A 25,825-nucleotide genomic window follows, 5' to 3' on the forward strand; every position below is an offset into this window, starting at 1 on the left:
ACTGTAAAAGGGTATAATAAGACCGCTAAAGGTTAATGCAATTAATGCAATAACAAAAATATGTAAAAGACACTAAACCTTAATAGCCTCATCTCTTGATGAATATTTGGTTAAAGCAATTCCATGATTAAGGTATAATCGGAAGTCTTGAACAGGACCGTGTTGCATGCAGAGGGTTTTCAAAGTAGAACCATCGATTTGAGGCGTCAGATTCTTAAGTAGTAACCAGGTAGAAACCCAGGCAGCATTTGTGCTCGATTGAAAGCCCCATGAACTGGATCTGCTGACGGTGCCAAAACCTGCCCAGCCATTGCTCGTATTTCCCGTAGTTTTGCTGCTCAAGCCTGGTGGAGGGCCACGAACCTTACTCATTGGTGCTCCCCAGAGCTCTGAAGTAACCGCAGTCGGCGGTGGAGCAGATTCACCCCAAGTGTTCTTCGAGCTGTAAATTATATTTTGTATAATTAAGATAGTTGAATAAAAACATTAAGTAGTTAGTTAACGAATCATATTAAATTAAAATTTAAAATATTAAATTATAATAAAGAAAGTAATAAAAATAAAGAATATATACGGTAGGTAAAGTATTAAAATTTTAAAGCAATATTTACCTAGTAAATGCGTTTGGAGTAGTAGCAGGTGGATTGAACGTCCAAGTAGAATTACTTAAACTTGGTATTGATGTATCAGGATTGGTAGGTTGTTGTGGTGGCGGCGAAGTCTTACTACTTGAAGAAAAAATGGCATCTGGATCTTTGATCGTTGCTAAAGAAAGCGGTGAACGAACGATAGAGCCTGGAGTAATGCTTGGATCATCCTCGATGCTCTTCATCTGGGTACCCTAAAATGAAATTAAATATAGGTGGACCCGAATAAACGTCATATGTAAGAATTTTTCGTTTTTCTGTTACTCATACAAAATCTGAATTACTAAATATAATTAACAGAAAAGAGAAATTCAAATATCCTAAAACAATTTTTATTACAATAATGAATACAATTTAAAAGAAAATGAAAAATTATTTTATTAAATTTTATTAGAATACTAATACATATTACCTAATCTATATATAGATAATACATATCTAATCTGTATTCTTTACGACAAATTAAAAAAAACCCTTCATTGTTTTACTATTTTTAAGAGGTCATTTCTTATTTTGGAATTTGATTACCAGCGCGTACTCTGTTTAACCCCTTTCGACGTCAGGCACTGCGAGACAAAAATTTCGTCATACAACCAAATTTCATGACAGCAATTCTACGATTAACAAACAAATAACAACTTTATTTTCTATTAACGTAAATGAAACAATACCTTAATAATGTTTCATTATTTTAACTTGTACAACATAAAATCTGAAGAAGATCTGTATAATTTGTATTATTTTGTGTAAACGGCATTCTATTCTTTTCATTTTATCTGCATAAATATATTTTAAATACAATTATTTCAAAGAAATCAAATGTTTCAATAATATCTTAAACTTGCGTCATAAACAATCGATTCAAAATATTGAATAAGGTTTTTTATACTGAAAAAGGTTTTCTTCACATAGGAAGTACGATATTGGAAATGGATTACCTTCCATGGCTTGCCAGGTTCAAATTCAGGTACAAGATCGGTGAAAGCAGCAGCACCAGCAGCTGCACCAGTTGGCTGCCAATCCTTTCCATCAGTGGAATCCGAGTTACCTGGGTCTGGCCATCCACTCTCTCCAAGTCTGGTGGACCATGTACCATCTCCTTGACCCAACAAAGGATTCATGTTAGGACTACTGTGTGATCGTGTTAAACCAGCCGGTGTAGCTGCTGGCTTACTGGTTGTTCCTGGTGCTCTCGAGAACTCGTTCGAAACTAAATCTCCATCCTTGTCCAAAGAAGGCAACTTCCACTGATTCAGTCTTGACTGTTGCTGACTCTATAATAAAAAATTAATTTTCACAAATCTAATTATTACTCTCATTGTTTCTTTTTAATACAACAAAAATGAATTATTTCGTTCATTATTCACGAGAAAAAATTAAAAACATTGTATATAAATTTTTCTATGAAGTATATATAACTTCTTACAAAATAAAAAATGTACTTACAACAGGAGGTTCCTTATTCATTGTCAAATCTGTGAAACTATTTTGCAAAGCTGACATAGGATCATGTACTGAGCTCTTATAGTATTCTGAGCTTTGAGATGGTGGCACAGGGTGTTGCTGCTGCTGTTGTTGCTGCTGCTGCTGCTGCTGTTGTTGCTTCATGTAAGTAGCTTGTTGCACAGCAATTTGGTTTTGAAGGTTTGCTATTTGCTGTTTTGTTTTTGTAATTTGTACACTGATCTGAAGAACAGATTGGCCATTGCCCTTCATTGTACTTTGCACAGAATGTTGTTGATGAAGCTGTTGTAAGACTTTAATTTGTTGTAATAGTTGGTTCAAAAGTATTAGAGTTTGAGGTGCAAGTGGTTGATTTAAAATTTGATGGTTTAAGTAACCTTCCTGGACGGCTAGCTGAATCTGTTGTACTAACATACGCAGTTGTTGAGTACTGGGTTGATTCTGAGGAGCTCTGGAAGCCTAGAATTGAAAAAAAAAGAATAACTATTTGCTATAAGTATAACAAATCTTAACAGACAAATTTTAAATAATTATCTGAATATCTATCAACTAGCAATACTAACAACATTTACCTGATTGAAAGGTGGTTGAGGTGCATTACTACTAGGTTGTTGTTGTTGTAATGGAACAGCAGTTTGTTGCTGTTGTTGTTGTAATTTCAATAAACTTGCACTAGCAACCGATCCTCCCACACTACCAGTTGCATTTCCACTTGGCACTCCAGCACCCTATAATTAACAATTAGTACACACAAACTGTCACTTCATATGCAATATTACAGCTAATTCTAAATTTCAGTATATAAATGTCACTTAAGATATAAACATACTGGTAAGTAATGTCTATAAACACACATATTTATATACATATTGCTTAACATTTGATACATTAAAAATAACATTAAGAGGTGAAAATTTATTAAGATTTGAAAAATGAGTTATACAACCATAGCATAAAATAGACCAATATGTAAGAATGTGCCAATCAAAAGTGTTTTATAATTGCGAGAAAATTTACAATTAATGCAAATTTAAATGTGCAAAGCATTATGTTTATTGTGACATATAAAAACATGTTAATATTTAAGGGATAACATAAATACGCTTGATTGTGCTTTATTACAATCAAAGTAAAAAGAAGGAGTAAACTAGCATTCAAATAATAATATGAACTCTGCTTCAGTTTAGGAAATTATCAAATAACTATAATAGTTTTTACCGGAGGAAAAGACATTTGCTGTGCGACGTGATTAAATCTAGGATATGCTGGCGCAGTTGTAGCTTGATTTGTCGGATCATAAGTGGAGTGTGCGTCATGTCTTCTCCATTGGTCTAAAGGCCGCACTTGACTTAGAAGTTCCAAAGCTTCCTCTCTATTCATTTCACGAGTTCTCAATGCCAATTCAACATCCTCTTTCTATAATCAAAAAATAATCATTAAGTGCATTAATTAAAAGAAGGAATTTGCTTAATCAAAACATAAATATAAGAAATAAATCTGTCAAATACATTAAATTAAACCAACAACAATGACTATATCGACAAGTATCGTATCACAATAAACATATTCAAAATCGTTAGATTTTTATACAATAATAAAATTATTATATCTATAATTATTATTGACAATATTAGAATGGATCACTATATTTCTAGTGTTTTAGTATCCTCAATTATATTTTGAAACATAAAATCTTAACTAATAACTTTATTTAATCAATTTAAATAATTTATACGTACTTTGTATCCCATGTCACAAAGATATCTAAATTCCCTGCTATTCCATATAACTTCCTTTGTAAGAGTTGGTTTCGTAGGATGACCCCAACTAGGAGTAGGATCCATATCAGTATCAGCCCAGCTTCCAGTGGGCCCCATTGGTTTAGGTTTGTGCGCACTGGGTCCACCCCAAGTGCCAGGATTTAATTGAGCTTCGTTCCAGGTACTTGGTGTTTTTGGATCATCCCATGAACCTGTATCATGTGGTCCTTCAGCCCAACTACCATTTCGTCCACCAGCGGCACCAGGATGTCCCCACATTGGTCCACTAACATCTGGTTTCATTCCAGGTTGAGCTGGCATTCTATTCTGTGGCATGCCCGGAGGACATTGCATTCCTATAAATTGCAAAAATGTGGTTTTATTAAATTCTTACAGTTCGCAAAAAAGTTCCCAACCGCGAATAAAATTCAAAGAGCATGAACAATATATATATATATATATATAAGTTGGGATCTTTGTTAAAACGTGGAATATCCACCGAGCGTACAGACGCTAAGTAACTCGCTAATACGACCTCACGAGAGAATGACTTTCCGTCGCGATGATGCTGCAGAGGAAAACTATGATGGGGTGTGTCTAAGGACACGAGATCATCGGATTCGTCGAGGGTAACCTTCGTTCAGAAAGTGAGGGAAATTGACGTTGCCGTTAATTGGTCAATTTCCACGTCGGTGGCTAGAAAAGGATGCTAGCCGTCCTTGAGGGAAGGTTGCTAGCGGGAAGCGTCGTTCGTTGAAAAATAGATCTCCCCTATCTTCCCGTAGTTGGGACAAAGACCGTTTGTCTGTTCGAAGGGCTTTAGGTAACTAGATCTTAATGTTTATAACGCCCTCAGGCTAGCTGAACATGTACTGTGGAGATGCGTCGGGATCTAGTAACCATCATACCCGAAGAATAGGGTCTGCGTATGGCGAGCCACGGGACAGAAACCGTTGGAATGTTTACTATCGCGTGCCGCTACAAATATTTCTTTTAAGGAGAGCTATAGAATTACTCCATACCTTTGTTAGACAAAGCGTTCATCCCGTGACCGCGGCTACGTTCGGCAACTGGCTGTCGCCTCGAACCCAAGCTCATTATGACATATCTCGAACAAATACAATCGGATCGAAAGACGACAATTGTTTAATTACGCCTATGATAGAATCTAGATTACGGTGTTAGGGGATTTTCCCGAAATTCCAAAGGGAAGGCTCCAATGTCCTTTTATCTCCGGCATATATGTATATATATAAAGAAAGAAGACAAACAAACCTCCTCTCCCTATATTTGGCGTTGGAAGATCCTTCCAATGAGAAACCTTACTACCGGGTATGGTCCTCTGATTAACTGCAGGATTTCCCCATAAACTTGTGCCATCGTCATAGTTTGGGACATTTCTTCTTTGTGTTGGTGGAGAAGGTTCTTCCCAACCTGATGGTTTCCCTGGCATAATATCCTTTGGTGGTGGTGCAGCCCACTGATTTATATTAGAAGGATTTAACATCTTTGTTGGAGGGCCTGAAGGATGTTGATGTCCCATTTGGTGATGTGGAGGACCTGGTGGTTGACCCCACATTGCATCAGCATTGGCACCGTTTAACCTTCCAGAAATCCCGCGGGGATCCCCACGCATGTCTGCCATCCTAGGATCACGAGCCATTGGATCCATCACACGTATGTGTTCTCGAGGATCCAAAGACATTCTGTGGTCACGGGGATCTCGCATCTCTCTAGGATCAACAGAACGGAGATCTCTAGGATCTCGATGATCGATCCTTGGATCACCCCAGTTGGATCCTATAAAATACGTCATTCGTAATTTATTTTAGAATGAGATCTTCAATAACATGAAAAGTTTTAGTTAGAAGGCTTTTATTTTCGATTAACTTTCTGAATATTGAAAAAATCTAAAAGTATAATGCTTTTTTAATATTGTACAAATTGCAATCAAATAATAATTTTTTTGTAATCATATATCGGTTTTCAAATTTTAATGTCCAAAACAGGAAATGGAGGAAAAAGGAAAGTATTTCAATATGATAATAATTACCTCCCCACATACCAGTTTGGTTACTGGTACCAGTCGTCCATTGGCCAGCTGCAGAATTTGGTTGGGAAGATGTGGGGGCACCAGTCCACATATTAGATGTATCTGCAGCTTCATCATCTTCACCCCAAGTTCCACCAATGTTTGTTGCTGGTGTATGACCCCAAGGTGTTTTAGCTTGCTGCTGAGGTGGAGGTTGACCACCATTTCTGAGATTAGCTTCCCATAAATCTGTGCCATTGTTTACCGGTGTCTTCCAGATTGGAACTCCATCTTTTGACATACTAGGTTCTGGAGATGTTGGGACATCCCAGTTTGTGTCCTGATTCACATTCTGCTATAACAGAAATGCAAAATTCGATGTTAGTATGGTACAGTACTCAAATATAAAATATAAGTGTGCAAAATGATCAAAGAAAGATTTATGCCCACACTAATACCTTATATGATAGCAGAGATACTCACACAACCCCAACCATCTTGACTAAAAAGTGCTTCCCTCACTGTATTTAACTGTTCTAATTGTTGCTTTGTTGAAGGATTATTGTTTGCAGGTGTATTACTACTGTTAACAGATCCCTGAGCCTGATTGTTTGACTGATTATTATTGTTACTGGAATTCGACTGTTGCTGCTGTTGTTGCTGTTGTTGGGCTGAAGTATTATTATTTTGAACAGAAGAGTTCTGACTTGATCCTCCAGGATTATTAGATTTTCCCTGTGACCATTGGTTGCTGTTTTGACCACCCTGACTTGTGCCACTTGATTGAGAAGTAGGTGGACCTGATTGTTGATTTGATTGTTGATTTGGATTGCTCACTTTATTCACGTTACCTAAGAAGTGATTATTCATCCAAACATATTCTGCTATGAAAGTCATTCCATATATTCAATTTAATACTTAAACACAAATTTAAAATTACTTAAGAAAAGAACTTAACAAAACGAATACAAAATGCTTACCTGGGACATTTTGTCCACCTGGAGGTCCCTGATTTTGATTTGAATTTGGATTTCCAGCAACGGACCTGTTTACACTGTTTCCAGTCCAATTACCAGGTGCTCCGCTACTTCCGGAAGGATTCCCAGAGTTTCCTCCCCAACCCGATTGATTATTGTTGTTGTTATTTGTAGTACTAGTTTGTGTAGAGCCCCAATTTGTAGTTCCACCGCTATTCAATGAATTTTCACCCCCGCCAGCCAATCTCAAAATGCCAGGAATTCCCCACCTTTTCTTATAACCCAAATTGAATTCATCAAGATCGCAAATCTGTCCAAAAAGGAGCGTTAACACGTGCTTAAGATCAGTTCTGTGAGCTTGTAAGATGTCTTTGGAAACTCCAACGGACGCTGCTATGAGATTCCTTGCACAATGAATAAGATAAGTTCGACTCACGCCATTTGCGTTGTCGACTTCCTTTCTCTTTGAGAAACTAGAAATTGGATAATTTCTTGAGGATATTTCTTCCACTGGAGTAGAAACAGTTAAATTTCCATTTGTGGTTTGCTTATCCTTTGAACCAGGAGCAGCAGCTTTATATTTTTTAAACTGATTGCAATTATGTAAGTTTACTGCAATGGCATCGATCTTCATTGCTTCATTAAAATTGTCACTGTCAATAAACTGGGCAGTTTGATACGTCGAACTGGTCAGACTGAATTGCTTAGAATTTACCAGACTTTCTGTGAAAATGTTCTCAACATTAAATCCGATAGCTTGGAGTACTTTGAATAACGTCTCTTTAGATTGGTACAAATCACAGAGATTTTCTGAAGAATATTTTCCATCGATCACATCAGTGAAAACTTGATACTTCGGCTTCGTTCGTTTAAGTAAACTAGAGCACGACAAACTAATAGAAACATCTCTTTCTATCAACTCGTGCGAATTTTGGCAATCGTAGTTTCTCTCAAAACCGCAAAAACAAAATACTCCTGTCTGAGTATAGTGCTCGTCATTGAAATAGACAGCAGTTTGAGATCTGATCCTTTTTAGTTCGTTATCGTTAATCGTATTTTCACCAATGTTTCGGCATTGTATTTGTTCGTTAAAATTACCGAAACATTTCGAAGAATTATTTTCTTTTTCTTCTCCTTCTGGAAGAGAATCATTGTGATATTCCGTTAAACAGTTTGATAAACTGCCATAAAATTTGTGAGGAGTGTGCATTTGGTCGGGCCATAATATCTCGAAGTAGTTCGGCCGAGATCCAGGTACACCGATTATTCGGGATGCAGATTGGCGTGTAAGCGTCATCGTAGGCTTGCAGGTAGTCATAGTAGGAATGTAGAGAGCGAACTCGTCTTGGTTCTCCCCCTTAACCCTAAACCTATCCCCTATAGTAGACTTAGAAAGAGACTTAACAAACTCAGGGCCAAGACGCGTATACGACCCTGAGTACCTATAGCTCGCGAAATAAGTGCCCGAAGGCTCGTTAGACTTAACATTATCCTGAAATGAAAGAGCACCAACAGTAATTGTTGCCACGTCACTAATACCATTAATTACCCAGGACAACATCTCCACCGTCTTTTCTTTTAAGTTCAAAATTAATATTTTTGAGGTTCTTAGTCTCATTGCAATCGCACCACCGTCCATTTCAACGCGGAGGAAATAATGGTTACTGGTTGAGCTGAGCAATATCACAGACTTGTAGTTATCGTTATTATTACTTAGGAGGCTAGAATTAGACTTAATATTATTGTATTTGCCCGGATGAAGGCAGGATCCTAGTAAGGAGTAATTGTCAAGAGAGTCGAGAGAAAAGTGGCCTGACGAGGGGCGATCAGACTTGGGTATCCTAACTAGGCTAGGTACCCCTTCATCGATTGCGCACTTATCTCCTGTTAATCTTAGATTTACGCTTATACTTAGTACCCTAATGTTTAGTACGCTAAAGCTAGTTAGAAGATGATTTTTTGTTGGGTGTTTTGTGGTTGACGACGCCACTGACTGGCAGGTCGAGCTTCGACTGGTCAAGATAAACTTGCCTAAAACACAAAATAATATTACCTTAACAACCAGCTCTTTGATATAATTAAAATGTTATATTAAAAAAATTTCTTAAATATTATAGTAACTACCAAAATATTCCATAATCAAATAGTTATTCATAGTATTACAAATATCGAGTAGTATATATGTAAACATTAGATAACTCAGTAGCTAGATACTAATTTAAAACTTTTAACGAAATATATATTAAATATATATAGGATGTCTTGTTTACGTGGAAAAGTAGAATATCTCGCGAATATTAAAATTACCAAAAAAATGTTTTAATAAAAGTTGTTTGATTCGAAGGGGAATATCATATGATGCAAATCATTTTTTTGCGGATCGAGTTAGTGGGGGAGATTTTAAGGTCGACTTCATTTTTTAAGGTCGACTTCATTTTTTAAGATGGGACCATATATTTTTTCCATCTAGGATTCATCTTGGGATTTGCTATAAAAAAATATTAACCTATTTACGTCGAAAAGCTATTAGTTTAACAGGTGTTTTAGCTCTAATTTGTCAAATTTAACGTATGAAAGACAAAGACAATGTAAATACAGAAATACCGCTTCGCATCTTCCCTTATCTTTCATATGTTAAATGACACATTAGAGCTAAAACATCTGCTAAACTAATAGTGTAGTTTCGACATAAATACGTTAATACTTCTTTATACGAAATGCCGAGATGGATCGATTAATGTATTAAAACATATATGACTCTATTTTAAAAAATGAAGTTGATTTTAAAATTTCCTCTACTACTCTAACTACAAAAAAATAATTTGTGATACCGTTTCGAATTAAACGAAATAGCCTATATTAAACATATTATCATTTGTTGCCATGGCGTAATAAATATTCTCTTTTAATATTGAAATATATTTATTTTAATAATGTTAAATGAAAACAGTTATTTTCTTCGAAGAAACAGATGATTTAATGTTAAATCTTGAGAAGAGTGATTAAACTATAAAAAGACAATCTATTGGTTCCGCTAAAGTTCCGATCTGTACCAAAATGGCTTCTTGTAACACTAGCGCCGCCTACTTCGCGTTAGAAAGGCTTTAAGCAAGAGACATTAAATCGTTAAAGCAAAATGTTGTAGTAGTTATGTAAAAAATTTCATACTATTGATTACTTTTCTCATACTATCGATTCCGTATGACTTTATTGATAACGTTTTAATAGTATGTAGACATTAAAGTACAATCTACCGTAAAGCAATCTCAATTTTTTATCGACATACTTATGATAATTATCTTACAGACTTTTATACCTATCATTGAAATTTTGAATACAAAGAGCATTATGATTTCTATTAATTTTTCAAAATCATTCATTTATAACTTTAATGAAATCTTTCAAATTCTAAATAGTTCTTCTTTTTCATTATTTCTGCTACCTCATATATCTTGTATGTATATGTATGATCGATGGAAACGATATAGTGAGATTGTAAAATAGAGAAACAAAAGATGACACCACCTAATCTAGCCCCACCTAGAGTCTATTTTACAGATAGACACACCCAAAATTTTTTAAATCAATTTCTATCAATTCAATAATGTGTCGAGAATTTCAGAATACAGGTTAGAATAAATTATAATCTCTTTTTCTTTTAAAATAAGGATAAATATTTTTTAATACAGTGAAAAAGGAACAGTAATTCTGAGAACTGAAGCCAGGCTCTAAGTCCCAGGTTCTCAACCTGTGGACGCAAAAAGTACCGGATCAGCCAAAATTCAGAGTAAAATTCGAAGAGTCAATAACTTTAATTAATTTGGTTTAAGAATAAAAAATAAATTTGGCTTTTTTGATAGTTTATGCAAACAGTAGTACGAGGCATAATACGAAATAGAAAGTGTTCGTAGACGTTTACATTTATTAAACGAGGAGGACAATGCAGAATACTAATAGATTGATTACATCATCGTACTAAAACTACATCGTAAAAGGAAATACCTATTCATACTTTAATTATAATTTAAAACAGTTTCTTTAACCATAAATTATTTCAAACCCTGTAATCTGCATTATTTATTGCTGTATATTTAATTATTCATATTCATAGCGGCTTAGAATTATTAAAAAAAGTTTCCATATGCAAAGTTTTAAAATTCTATTTATTAATACATTTAGATCGAATTGGAAACTTTCGCATTGTAAAGTTACTAAAACAAAGCACAAAATTCATTGTTTAAATAGAATGAGTGTAATATTGTTCCAAAAATATGGAAAAATTAATTAAAGCTGTATTAAAACTACAACTAATTAATTATAAATTAATATATAACTAACAAAGAGATTTAAATTATCACATTCATTGATCGCTATCATTGGATTCGAATCTCAACTTTCGTTGTTGAAACAATTCTGTCCTCCCAAAATTGTTCTAGCTTTTGACCTGAGATCACAGACGTTATTCAAATACATCTGGTAAAAAGCATGTCCACTTTTTTAAGTTGTTTGCTTAGGAGTGACTTCTCAAGTAATAATTGCTTACCTGATAATTATTCCTTACTTAGAACAGATTTAGGAGAATAGAACCATTTCGATAACGGTAGCGATACGTTGAAGGTCTATTCAACGCGATAAATTTAAATCCTTCTTTTAGTTATGTATTAGTTTGTAGTTTAATCTATTTTGTTGAATTTTTCTTTTTTTTTTCTTTTTTTTTTTCTTTGTTGTTTTTCTTGTTATTTCATCTTTTATCTCGTGCCTGTGCATGTGTATATGAACATCATACTGTGTAATAGTTATTTTTTAGTGACTTGTGTATATTCTCTGCATAGTAATATCTGTTTTAAATTATGTTTTATAGAAACATTAATCCTTCCCGTTTGAAAATTTCATAGCGAGGTGGGCTTTGATATTTTCTTATGGATTCGTGAGTAAGCAGGTTTAATGCTTAATCTGCGATTTTTCTTAGAAAATACAGGATCGCTCACGACATCGAGAATGTCAGTCTTCTTCTCTACAATTTGCATGAGGTAAATCGCTACGCATATATTGTTATGTTTGTATTACTAGTATAAAATAGAGAATATATTATTGTAAGAAAGAAGCTTCTTTCTATAAAAAAATAAGAAATCATACTTTTTAAATGGCATCGTACATTTGTTTGCTTTCATCCGTATATTTAACCAAGAAATTTGATAACATATACTGTTGCATAAAATAGTAATATACGGAAATGTACTTCACGATATACATATATACTACTGAATAAGATTACCCGATGTAATTGCATATACTTCGTTTCCATTTTATAAGTTTAACTATTTTATTTTCATTTATGTTTTAAAAAGAAATTTTTATATGTCATAATATTTAATGTATACGTACATATAAGCTATAATAAAAATATATATTTACCAGTTTGGTTCGACAGGACGGTTAAAAAGTCATTGGCGGCGGTATTTTCGCGATGGCTATTAGGTTTGGCCATCATGTTGTTTATGAACTCGATATCACAGTACCTATCATTCTCTGATTCTCTTCCCTCCCCAACCCTTATCGGACTGCTTTTCCCTAATACTACTACATCCCCCTGAAATCAAAAGTAACATTATCATAAAAATGCTTGCTTTTATTAATAAGTCTAAAATTTTATGTGCTACAATTTTTATCAATCATATACTTAAATCAACAAGAGTTGTTCATCAGAATACAAATAAAACTTATTTTACTTTCTAAATATAAAATTAAAAATACTTTTATTCAATTACAAATATTTGACAATTCATTGCGAATTAAACATAAATATTAAAACATCTTTTTTATTTCTGTTCGCAATATAGTATTCTTTTTTCTTCATTCACTCTACTGACCTTTGATTGTTCTTTTCATATTATGTATCACTTTTTGTTATAAACTAAATTGATTTAATCAGTATATAAAGGTTGAAAAGTGATAAACGAAGAAGACACTAATAAAAGCTTCTTTTATTTATAGCAATTACACAATATATGCTTATGTATGTAAGAAATGTACATTAACTTGAAAATTTCACACTTCTCAGAAGTGAAATATCCAATGAAAATGTAATATAGCCAACTAATATAGCAAGATTCTAAAAATTTTTTCGAAATCACTTTAGATAATTTGTGAAATATAAACGTAATTCTAGCAATGTAAGTATGATAAGAGTAAAAGTATTTAAAATTCTGTAAAACCAATTGCATTTCTTTGTGGATAATGAAATAAATATATACTACTACTACTACTGTAAATAAAATTCTAATTTTTTAAAGTGGAAAATATGTTTATGCTTTCATAATCATCCAAGACACGATGAACATGATAATACGCGGTTATGTGACATTGAAACAACCTTCAACAGTGAGATTTTATCTCTGAAACATTATTCACATGTATATAATGTAAATATACCTTAAATAATGTCTGAAGAGGATTTATGATTATGATATATCTAGATAACAAATTGTGAATAATTGAATTTCAGTGTGACGTAAAAATTTATTGTGTTTGCGATGCAAGTAAACAACACTCTATACGTAATATTTGCTGTATAATAAGGTTATGTATACATATAATTTCAATTCGTTAGACTCTTTAATATTACAACGAAAATGATGAAACTATTATTAACATTAGAATGTTCACACAAAATCACAGGAGCTGCTTTCTACAAATGTTTCCATAAGTTATTATAAACGTTAACATTACGCGACATGACTATGCGCAAATTTCGCACAATATTTTAATGACGAGAAAGGTTTCAATTGCAGGCGCATTCTCTACATAAAAAAGCTTTGCAAGTGAAACAGCAAAAAATAATATTTTAACAAAAATACTGTATTTCAATACAAGTACTGATCATTCTAAAAAATATATCCAACTTTAAATGTAAATACGATGTAACTTGGAACATATTAAAAAATCTAATTGAAAATTGTCCTATGTATATTGTGCATTGCGAAAAATGATCTTCAAATAATGCACGTTAATTTTTATTAACATAAAATATATTTTTATAACATAAAATTCTGCATATGGGAACTGAATCTAAAATAATAAATAAATATTCTTTTTACTGACAGGCATATTTATGTTTAAGAGGTGAATATTGATTTTTAATTTAAAACGAGAAAGGAATTATTTCACATTTTTTTTATATTATGTACACATAGTGTTTAAATTTGTGTTTTTATGTTTTAAGTAAATTAGATTGTATAATGTAATTTAATAAACTTTGCCATTCATTTATGTACTCGTATAAAGATCTAAAAATAGTATATATTTCACATATTACATATTTTTTAGTATTTTGATTAAAATATATATATATCTTTTAGAATCTTTTTTGTTATACATACAAGTTACTATGTGATAAAAAGAAAAAACACATCAAAAATTCACTTTACAATATATTTCAAAACTAGTGTCAAAAAATATTAAAAAATTAAAACAGAGCTATTAAAAACTACAGAACTTATACTTACCATGGAATTTTGTACGAAGGCATTTGTTTCTGTAGAAATCTCATGTGAACTAGAATTGTGTGGAAACATTGGGCTCAGTTCTTCTTTGGCAGGCAATGCATAGAAACCAAGATCTAAGGAATAATTTTTTATGAATTTATTATTACTTATTATGAATCATAATATTAATGTTTAAATTAAAGAAAATTTTCAGTTATTAATTTTATTAAACCAATAATCTGTTTATTATTCCACATTGTAATATTAATGAGTCTTAGATTCTACATGAGAAATTCAATTTCTCTTTTAATTAATTTATTAAATTATGAATACTACAAACTGAAGTACAAACCTTGTAGACTATCACTATCAGTGTGCTCCTAGCTCCATGCCAGTGGAGATCTGTAATAACATAATATTACTTTACTTTAAATAAATATAATTATCAAATATAATTACTTTAAACAAATATAAATCTTTGAGCATTAGTAAAAATTGTTTGTTTCTAATATAAGTTTATTTTTTAATTCTCTGCACGAGTAAATATACTTTTCTAAACTATTAAGTACATAACTATATAGTACATGTTTCTAATTGCATCATATATAGTATAATATAATTGCTAATGTTTACTATGAATGAAGCAGATAAAATAGTTAAGATTGCCTTTTCCTATTTCTTGCGAATATAAATTTTTTACTGCCTTATTACGCTATGAAACTATTAGTAGCAATTATTAATTTTTTCAATGTTTACTCCAAGTGACAATAATACATATCACATATTTCATGTAATACCTGACTATAACTCTATAATTGTTAGATATACATTATTGACAGTAAACTAGAAGCTTTGCAAAAATACTAATGTTTCTATTTTATGACTACATTTCTCTCATTATAATAAATCCAAATATTTTCTAGGTACTATAAATTTATTAATGAACAAGGGAAATACTGCAAAGTAATTTTACTACTGAAACGTTGTAAATACACGTTGAACATCAAAACGAAAATCGTCGTTTCGATCGATTTCCCCGTTTCACCAATAGACATATAAGCCCTGGATACACTATCAAAACGCACAACTTACCAAATCTGTGCGTAATATAAGGTTAGATAACAAGTAGACGTACAAAATGAAGACGTAATTTGTACATTTCACGAATAATTACTACAGGCATATGTTATATATGTATCCGCAAATATACATTCGAAATACAAAATATTCTACGCATTAAATATGGAAAAAAAATGTTTTTAACTTGCTGAAACTCGTACGCATCTATGTAAAATACTAGTACATTTATAGATATTTCTAGCAATATAGGCATCATGTATTGTTCACAAGTACGTATAGATTCACGTAACATGTACGTGCATGTATACATGCATATATATGTATATATATACATGTACATTGCACGCTGTATGTGCATGTGTTTGCGCGCGCGCACACACGCCCCTATGTGTGCAGTATATACAACAATTACATGTTCTTACGTGCATATACGTAAAACTATACATATGGATGCATATGCATATGTATATCAATGTATATAATCATCGTATGCATATATATATACGCGTGCCGTATATTTATCATTATACGCACCACTTATACGTAATACCGTAATACCATAAATATATTCACACGTATGTGATTTGTGTATGTGTATTGATAAAAGAACGTAAAATGTAAAATGTGAAGGATGGAGAACACAGGAGAGAAATTAGCTACCCTTTCCTAAGATATCACAGGGAATTAAGTATCGTAACATTAGATAGAATGTTCCAGAATGAATGAAATTCAAGAACTTACTTTTTAGATTCGGTGCCCGAAGAAGATTTCAGTCTAGTGGAAGATATTTCGTTGGCGCACGAAACGGGCAGAGCGAGTACCGCTCCGCTGGTGGGCTATTCCCGCGAGTGGCGCTACTCCCCCGGATTTGGAGAGCTCGGTGTTGCTGATGCGCGCACCGAGGCCCGATTCATAGTTGTACATGTGAAAAGACCCTTTCACATTTCATAATGATCAGTAAACAGATTACTACTCGATATAAATAATATTCGATGCTATATAGTTAGTTTCAGTAGGATATAAAATAATTAATTCAACTGCAATTTGTAGCTGAATTGATGGCCAAATACGCTATATTTTACAAAAATATATGTATTACAAAACAGAGATTATATCTAAATTTTGAAATATTCTTTTGCTATTTATTGAAACATTTTAATAATGTCAATGATAACACGTGAATTTAATATAAGTAATGAATGGGTTCAAAAACAGTTATAATAAAAAATTTGAAATAATCATATTTCATTAATGTAACTTTTATATATATATATATAATTTTATAAGAAAAGAAATAATTTTGAAACAGAGAAATTTTTATGATATAATTAAAATGATTCTTTTGAATTTTTCTTTCTCGTTTCTTCGTTCAGATACTCGTTTGATGGAATAAAAGTTAATGAAAAATAATAAAATATGCAAAACAATGAAAATTAAAAAATGATATTCGTATAAAAATGTATTACATCAATAATGAATAGAGAAGCTTCGATTAGATAAGGATGACTCATACATATTAACTTTCATATACTTCTTGATAAAAAGAAAAATTATATTGAAACCTATAAAGATAAATATTGTTTTCTAACATATGTTTTATTTTCTTAGATAATTATACCTATATAAGCAATGCGAATTTTATTTTTTGTTAAAATACATTAAAAAAGTTAAAAACATCGAATTAATAACATTCGATATTTGCAAAGTATATTTTTAATAAAATACTCAAATAGAAAAGAAGAAAAATACACTTATGCTACCTTATACCTATACCTTTTTCACCGTCTTTTAATAAAATCATTTATAACAAGATTAGGTAATACGTTTTCAATTGTTATTTCGCAGATGATTACGAAATGATGCAGAAATCTGATCAAAGACGAAATGTACCAAGATAAGATTATAGAATTTTAATTACGTAATTAAGAACATTGACATTAGTAATGTTACATAAAATATAACGTTGCAGAAATTTCATACTTTATGCATTGAATTTCGTTAAAATTTGTTCGCGAATAACTAAATGTGATTTACGCGCAAATATACAATTAAATATAGGTTAAATGTTTTGGAATACTTTAATTTTAGTATATTAAAATAATAATAATTAAGTACTTTTAAAAAATATATATGTTTATTTTTTTATATTTATTATTTTGTGATGATGTAGTTAATATTTATACGCGAATCATTTATATTATACTAGACAAAATAATATTATACTTTCTATAAAATCATAAATTATCGAAGAAGCAAACTGTTTTGTTTATAGAGTAAAAGGCAACATTTTTTCTCAAGGTTGTTTCTTTTAAAATCTCAAATTTATTCTCACACGCTTTTAATATTTTTAAATTATATGATTATTACCTGACCTTGAAAAAATGAATATATCCTGTTATAAAAAAGATACATATTTGCGCAATTATATCACTTTTATGCCATCTCATATTACAAACATCGGTAACCTTGAAACTCAAAGGCGTGACTTTGAGAACAAAATTTTATATATCAGAAATTTCGATTTTTCCAAAAAAATGATTTTATTTTTGATATTTTATGGTACTATGAGAATGAGCAAATACTTTAACCATTGATGTTAAAGGAAATATTCTGCATGTAATCCAATTGCACAGTTATGCAAAGTTACATGGCGCTATCATCTAAAACTTGTAACAATTTTATGATCTATATAGGACCCTTCACTTTAATTTTATGTAAAACATTACTACAAATTATGAAATAACTATAGGGAATAATAAAAATTCATCGTACTACCACATGCCTATACGTAAGATTTGGAAATTATCGACCCGTTAAAGGTGATACTCTACCTACGTAGATATATGTACACGTACAATCTTTACCTACAGAGTGTACTAATATCTATGCGTGTACAACGCGTGCTATTCTCTTGAGCGCACGTCTGCCCTTTTACTGCGACAACTTTCTCACTATTATAATTTACTATTACAGTTTTATTCATTTGCATTCATACATTTATTGTATTTATGCACTCCTTACCTTCTTATACCTCATGAAAACAAAAGTATAGCAACCCTTCTTACTCACGCACACATATACGCACACGTATATGCATATGATGAAATGTTAATTATGCTTATTTCTAACATTTATAGAATAGATATATTTTTCTATTTTTTAAACATACTTTATAGTCTTTATCACATTCTTAACTACGTAATATGATATCAATTTATTTCCAAAATAACAAAACATAATTTTAAATTAAATATTTATCGATTAAAAAATCATTGCTAATGTCTAGATACAAAAGGCAAAATGTCTTTCCAGTTGAATATTTTTTTATCATAATGCTAGTACATAATATGTACTTAGATTGCATACACGTGAGCAAATTTGTAACGTAACAATTGCTTACTTCCGGTAGTATGGCTGTCATTTGAAATCAGAGAACGCAAGAGTAGAAAGTGGAGGAAGTGTTCTTTTCGATTCGCTCCTTTTTCATTCTATAGTAAAAAGCGTTGTAAGCATTATGAAATAAAACGAAATTTTATTTTTTAATTGATAGTAATATAATAAAAGTAGAGTAAAATAAAACGAATTTATGACTGTATAGAAAATAAGAAAGAGAAATTTAATAAACTAATTTTAATATAGAATTAAATGAATTACATTGCCCATTTTTGTGCCACTGCTTTTACAAAATTTTTTAGGGGATTTACTTATATTTTAATACAAATAGACACTAATTTGATGAAAGGTTATGAAACTTACATTGCATGACTATAAAATATTAAATATTCCCATTCTAATCATCTTAACTTCATTATTAATGTAAATATTGTTTGGTTTAAATATAAACATTGTGGATATATTAATTAAACTTGAAGCTTCCAAAACTGTTTTCTAATATTATAAAAAAAAGGTTACTACTCATAAAAAATAGAAACAGAATTTTCTGAAATAGATTTTTTATCATACTTCTACTATTTGTCAATGCTATCTAATAATTCAATGAAATATATACAGTGTAAATTAATTTGTAAGAAACAATTCTGGAAATTTTGTATTTAAAAATAATTACTATGGCAAAACTTGTTTTTATGAGAAGCTTCTATCTTTCAATGCTTGATGTTAAATAAGTAAGTAATAAATTTTATCAAGATTGGATAAGGAAAATTACTTCAAAATTTATCCAACTATATTATATTATAAATTTCTAGATTTAATTTTGATATTTAACATCTTCTTCTCCCTTGTATCATTTTCATACAAAATACAATGTATTTCATAGAATAATCATTTTATTTCACATAAGAAAAGGTTATGTTAACATTTACATACAAAGCTTTATATCTTAAAATAAGCAATTCTTACAATTATGATGTTTACAATATAATTATAATTCTAAGAATAAAAGGAAAAAAAGTAAGTTTTTGTAGTTATGTTTGTATTAACTTACTATATTTTAAAAATATATTCAATACTACATTATCTAAAGATAATAAGTTATAGATATATTTTCTTTATCTTATCTATAAGTATAAACAATTGGTAAATGTTTTTTATTATGTGTATTATATACAAGAAGATTTTTTGGCAATCATTAAATGTACTTATTTATCAAATAATTTCTGGATTTATTCAATGTATATGGTACAAGAGATAATCAAGAAAGGCAAACGATTAAATTCAAATTGTATATTCTATCATAAAATTAGTATAGCTATATACTATCAATATATCTAATATAACTATAAATGTGATTTTTTAATAGAAAGAAAGACTACAGAATTTACAACATTTTTCATTTCAATCTTTAGTTACAAACAAATCAAATATATTAAAAACAAGTAATTATTTGTCTAAAAATTTGTTCCACAATTTTCATTTATTTGTGTACAAAGAATCACTCATATTTTGGAGTATAATGAAAATATGTGTGAATCTGATTTAATCAACTTTAAAATGCAAATTTTTTAAATATTATGGATCAATTCGACAAATTTGCCTTTTTATATAAAATCACTCCCTCCTTAGTTGTACTACCATGTATATAATACATATACATATATGTATATACATATATGCAAATATTATAGTATCTAACAGACAAACAAATGTTGAATGATATTTTTGTGCAAAATGTTTTAAGCTTTAATATTTTATATTTAAATAAACAGGTCAATGGAAATATACAATCATATGATAAAAACACAGAAATACATTAATGGTATATTCTAACAATAACATTCTAATAAGCACTGACTATTTACAATTTATATTTTGATAACTTCATATAAACATATATTGCAACTTCATAAATGTGTTATTTTTTTCTAGTAACAAAAGGTTAAAATTCGTTTATTCTTTTAACAATAAGAAAATGTATCTATCAACTGTTTCGTAATATTTATATTTGTAAATAAAGTATTAACGACTTTAATTCGGTGAAAAATAAAATGTGTTTCTCTCTTTTCCTCAACTGTATCAAAAATACTACTTCAAAACAAAAAATTTTACGTCTGAAGTATTATAAGGTTATATTTATATATACATATACACAGTATATATACGTATATTATATATAATAATAATAAAATGTAACTTACCAGAGCATATATCAATCATAGAAAGTTCTTAAAATTAGATTGATCACAACACTTTCTTCACACGCTTTCAAAAGCACATTTCGTTGTGAGCACAATAGTTATTTTACCGAAAATACATCTCCATCGCTAGGCACGGAGTCTTGAAAACTGTACTGTTTTGTGAGCCACGTCATACAATACAGATTGAAACTTCCAACGAATATTTTCTCTTAGATAAGAACGACATCTTGCAAAGAAGAAGCAACAATAATATACTTGGCGGATAATTTAAATAAAATTTGCATTAACTGCGCAAAATGTAATGTAAATTACTTTTAAATACTTTTTAAATACAATTAAATCCCCATTTTTTTCACATGTTAATTTTCCAACTTTACAGTCTTGTTGTGATATCATGCTGTTGAAGAAATCTTTGCAGAATTCTCTATATGTTTCTTTGCTCTCGTTGTATGTTTACCATTTTATCTCGTATTGAATATTAGAACTAAGAAAATGTTTTAAATAGTAAAATCAAAATATATAGTATAATAACTTCCTAAACACGTAGAACGCACTATTCTAGAACTTTAAAACATTCTTTTTGTATTTCAAAACACACCTACTTGTTAAAAAAGAAATAGTTTTATCATTAGCAATTCGTAATAAAATTAATTAATTAATTAATAATTAAAATAAGATGTTTATAAGATATAAACACATTTTCGTTTTTGTTATTCTTTTATTTTTAATATTATTATTCGATTTATATATTCATAACATATCAGTTTTTAAAAGAAGAATTAGTTCGTTTTAATCATTTTAATTACAATAAATATAATAATTATAATAATATATTTATGTCTGTGTAAACATATAATCATAAAAATATACGCATAAAAACAAGTTATATAAAGAATCAAATTCAAATACGAAAAATTCTGAAATGTAACTTCATTTGATTCCTCATTAATTTTGTTCGCTATCTGCAACTTCAGCTGTACTTATAAATACATTTCTAGCATGTAGGAAATTCAAATGCGTTCTTTTCATTTCATTCTGTATAGTGTGTCCTATTCGTTTAGAATGTTATTATACGCGACCTTTTGCAACATTTTGAGCGAAATCGGCAACACAATATAACGTGTTCCCTTTATTAAATGTAAAAAAGAAGAAAATAGTAAAAATATTATTAGAATGTCGATACAATGACTAGATTATAACTTTGATCTACCTATGTATACATTTAGCCATGGATACGATTTACATAGATTTGTACATTGTCTACAATTTTATTTCCGCATTATTTTTTTAAATTGATTTTTTTCTTTACACTACTTTTTATTACTTTGTTTATCTGAATATTCACACTTTTTCTTACTACATTATTATTATTATTTTCTCCGTTACATTTCACTTGTAATTGTTATTGTTTATTACTAGCATTCGCATATCCTTTTCCTTTTGTTTATTAGTAAATTCGTTTTAATTTTTTTAACATCAACATCAAATAATTTTAAACTTCAACATATATGTTCTTGAAGTTTTTAATAGTATGTTGAATAGTTATTTCTAAAACAATACTACATATTTAAATCTCGTTTCATTTGTAAAAGAATGTTTTCTAATCTAAATAATTAGTAAAATTATTGAATTATTATAATTTATAAATAAAGTTCTATTTAACATAAAGTATGTTAAACAATTTTTCTTTATTTAAATCTAATTCCTTCTCTAATGATTTTTGTTTAGAGTTCTCAAGCACAAAAACTTCCTTTGCAAATTTAAGTACTCCTCAAACTATTTTATAATTTTGTTACTTATTTCCTTGTACAACAACTCCAATGATATAGTTAAAAATAACTCATCAGAATGTGAGCAGAATTTATTAGTTAAGGCTCGGATTCTGCCCAATATCCCATTGAACTTCGATTCTGGGCCATTTTGTTTGAAGTACTGTTAACATAGGATTGCTTTCCATAATACCCTTGATAGTGCATTCCAGTAACACGGCTTGACCTTTATGATATTTTACTTTATTTTCTGGATTGCTGTGTTGGAGACTATTGTGATGGTACAATGGAAATGTATCTGGACAAGTTCGCGGTTCTTCAGGAAAGAACTCGTCCATAAAGTTAGTACGCAGAATAATTCCCAAATTTTCAGTATCCAATTTTTTCTGCATTACGTTGACACTGTAATAAAAATATATATGTTATAACACAATTTGATATATGTATAATGTAAAATATATATGTTGTACTTACTAATCTGTGTCTGTAACCAGTCCAAGTTCAGCGAGAACATCTTGTAATAAATTGGCAGGGATAAAATCATTTCCTTCAGGATCGAATTTTCTAAAAATTCTTTTTGCTTGGTCTGCAGGTGTTTCAGGGCTCACAAGTCTTTTTTCAGTAGAAAATAGTACAGTCAAATGAGTTTCTGAACCCAATACCCAAATAGGATATGATGGAGATTTTAAGAAAGTTCCAACTTCACAGTAACACAAATATTCAAGAAGTGCAAGGAATCCTATAGGATTTTGTTTATCTATCCCACGCAACTCTGAAATTTATAAATTATTTCAATATTAATAATATAGACAGTTTATAATGTTAAATAACACATTAGAGGAGTAAGATACTTCATGTTTCTGTCCTTGATTGAAGGGAAAGGAGAGTTCACAAACAAAATTTACACATATCACACTATTTGCTATATAATCAACTTTGACAACATTTTGCAGTCAATAACAACAACAAAAGTATTTTATCACAATTAACGTGTATTAGTTAAGTAATGCTCCTTGTTAGATAATATTAATTATTTATTAAATACATTATAATGGCATAGAATATAAGAATAGCTTACTCAGTCCTCCAACATCTTGATCATGATCCCATACATGGCTAACTGCTCTTCCTGTGAGCATCAAATTTATAAGACTTTGATTCCCATAACCATATGTTGAATCAATCATTGATTCTAAGGGATCCGACATTTCTGAACGAATTTCAGTGACACCTTTTGTAACAATTACACTATAAAGAAGCAATAAGATACCATATCTATCTTTTAACATCTCTAACCTTTCTAAAAAAAATTCTTCTACATGTTCAGAAGTATTTGTTGTAAATAACCTAAAATAAAATATTCGTTTTTATAATAAAAACCAGATTTTTAATCTAAATATAATAAAAATGAGTTTTAAAATGTTTTTAATTGAATTACTTTAAATTCAATAATAACATATCATAACACATTCGTGGAAATGATTTCCTGAAGAATGTACTTTATTCAATTGTGCTGTTCTTGTGGGCCAATATGTATGTAAGTATATCACAATTTATTCTTAAAGTTATTCTTAAAACCAGATAGATCATTATCATAATTCATAACAAATTTCCTTACCTCAGTTGAGAATGGAAGAGGTCAGAATCTATAGCTCTGCATTCTTCATTCATATCCATCAGTAATATCTTTTTATTTGTTTCTCGATTTTCATTATTTGCCACGCTTATTTCTTCTTCACGATTTTCAATTTCTGGTATTTTTTCCACCCATTTAGCCTTTCTTTCATTATCTTCATTCGAAAATTTACAATCCATAAATACAATACAAAACTTTGGAACTTTCTCCCCAGCTGCTTGCTTTAAAATTTCTATAGAAGCTCGTACAAGGAGCTGGTAACATGTATCCAAATTGATATTTTTCCATGTTGAAACATCAGTCTCAGAGAGTAATTCTTTTAAAATAAAAGCTTGGACAGGAGCTATTACTGCACAAGGACCACCTTCTGTTTGTATCAATGCTGTTGGCTCATCAGGGCTGAAGTAAAATCCTGAAGCAATGGGAAGTGTGTATTATACTAAGTAATAGATTATATACAATCAATTAAAGACGTTGATTAAACTTATTTATTATTTTATTTTTTGGTGATAATAATTATGATTAATTTAATGTAAATAACCCAACCTCTATTATTAAACCCTTTATTACGAAAAAAAAATATTTAGGAACATAAAATTACCTTGAGCCCATCGTTTAAAAACATCTTTTTTAACAGTATTGCCCCAGAGTAATGTTTTGATGGAATGTACAAATTCGTCATCGCAGTGAACAACATTTTCAGCCATTATCCACGTTGTTATTTATTTTATTTTTTTTTAATTATTAGAACATTAAGCAACGTTACACAAACACAAATTATTTGGACGTAATCATAATCTTCTTTTGTATCTCTGCCAAATCGAATTATTTTGTTACAATTACCGACGATTACAATTGTATCATATAACCTATATCATGAAAGAAACAATCATCCAGTACTTCGCCATTTTAGACATTGCATAGTTAATAAATATACGAGACATGTGAAACCTACTTTTCATATTTATTAGTAAAATCTTATTTTCATGATAAATTTTCTTTCCTCAACTGTTAATATCTCATGAATATGTATTTATATATAACATATATATTGAGCATTTCAATTAATCAACTATATGCTAGCAGAAAGTTATAAAACATAAACCTTTTGCTGAAGAATACGAAATGAATATATATTATATTTTACATCTGAAACTTTAAAAAATGTATTTTTAGTTTCATTGTTTAATATAGGCAGGTATTTTAATTATTTCGAAATTTCATGTATTATTCTATATACCGAGTGGTACAGCTAGATGGAATCTTGCATTATTTATTGTTGTATAAAAAAATTCTCGAGATTCTCAGGATTCGGTGTAATACTAACATACTGAAAGAAAAATAAAAGTTAAACAAACTATTTTTCTCAAACTAAATAATAT

The 25,825-nt window shown here is 30.1% G+C and overlaps 2 protein-coding genes across 5 annotated transcripts in view; both read right to left on the reverse strand.

Annotated features, from left to right (window-relative positions):
- Positions 1 to 21,669, reverse strand: part of gw (trinucleotide repeat containing adaptor protein gawky) — a 38,081-nt gene extending 16,412 nt beyond the window's left edge. The window contains exons 1-17 of one of the 4 annotated variants that reach the window (XM_069129657.1): positions 21,039 to 21,668; positions 16,186 to 16,379; positions 14,717 to 14,766; positions 14,386 to 14,498; positions 12,296 to 12,470; positions 6,884 to 8,911; positions 6,387 to 6,754; positions 5,925 to 6,258; positions 5,147 to 5,671; positions 3,851 to 4,227; positions 3,330 to 3,527; positions 2,684 to 2,839; positions 2,094 to 2,570; positions 1,822 to 1,921; positions 1,586 to 1,746; positions 612 to 841; positions 79 to 442 (exon numbers count right to left, since the gene is read on the reverse strand). In XM_069129657.1, the coding sequence (XP_068985758.1) occupies positions 79 to 442; positions 612 to 841; positions 1,586 to 1,746; positions 1,822 to 1,921; positions 2,094 to 2,570; positions 2,684 to 2,839; positions 3,330 to 3,527; positions 3,851 to 4,227; positions 5,147 to 5,671; positions 5,925 to 6,258; positions 6,387 to 6,754; positions 6,884 to 8,911; positions 12,296 to 12,470; positions 14,386 to 14,454 (5,562 nt within the window). In that variant the 5' untranslated portion in view covers positions 14,455 to 14,498; positions 14,717 to 14,766; positions 16,186 to 16,379; positions 21,039 to 21,668. Of the gene's footprint in view, positions 1 to 78; positions 443 to 611; positions 842 to 1,585; positions 1,922 to 2,093; positions 2,571 to 2,683; positions 2,840 to 3,329; positions 3,528 to 3,850; positions 4,228 to 5,146; positions 5,672 to 5,924; positions 6,259 to 6,386; positions 6,755 to 6,883; positions 8,912 to 12,295; positions 12,471 to 14,385; positions 14,499 to 14,716; positions 14,767 to 16,185; positions 16,380 to 21,038 lie in introns of all 4 variants that reach the window. The other 3 variants (XM_069129655.1, XM_069129656.1, XM_069129654.1) reach the window with 3 other exon arrangements.
- A 105-nt stretch (positions 21,670 to 21,774) lies between these two features.
- On the reverse strand, positions 21,775 to 25,375 carry LOC138188146 (ubiquitin carboxyl-terminal hydrolase MINDY-3 homolog). The gene is made up of 5 exons (XM_069129663.1): positions 25,045 to 25,375; positions 24,426 to 24,855; positions 23,886 to 24,154; positions 23,282 to 23,579; positions 21,775 to 23,209 (listed from the first exon to the last, which is right to left on the reverse strand). Exons 1-5 carry the CDS (start codon positions 25,148 to 25,150, stop codon positions 22,903 to 22,905), a joined length of 1,410 nt encoding a protein of 469 aa, XP_068985764.1. The 5' UTR covers positions 25,151 to 25,375; the 3' UTR covers positions 21,775 to 22,902.
- Positions 25,376 to 25,825: the final 450 nt, after the last annotated feature.

Source organism: Bombus flavifrons, chromosome 16 (genome assembly GCF_040668555.2).
Source record: "Bombus flavifrons isolate JBK064 chromosome 16, iyBomFlav1_principal, whole genome shotgun sequence".
Lineage (NCBI taxonomy): Eukaryota > Metazoa > Arthropoda > Insecta > Hymenoptera > Apidae > Bombus > Bombus flavifrons.

What these genes read in the sequence shown, in the direction of transcription:
- LOC138188146 (XM_069129663.1), bottom strand. Translation starts at nt 25,150, where the DNA reads ATGGCTGAAAATGTTGTTCACTGCGATGACGAATTTGTACATTCCATC. An exon ending in CTCTTCCATTCTCAACTGAG is followed by an intron (nt 24,155 to 24,425) that starts GTAAGGAAATTT and finishes ATTTTATTTTAG; the next exon opens with GTTATTTACAACAAATACTT. An exon ending in TCAAGATGTTGGAGGACTGA is followed by an intron (nt 23,580 to 23,885) that starts GTAAGCTATTCT and finishes TATAAATTTCAG; the next exon opens with AGTTGCGTGGGATAGATAAA.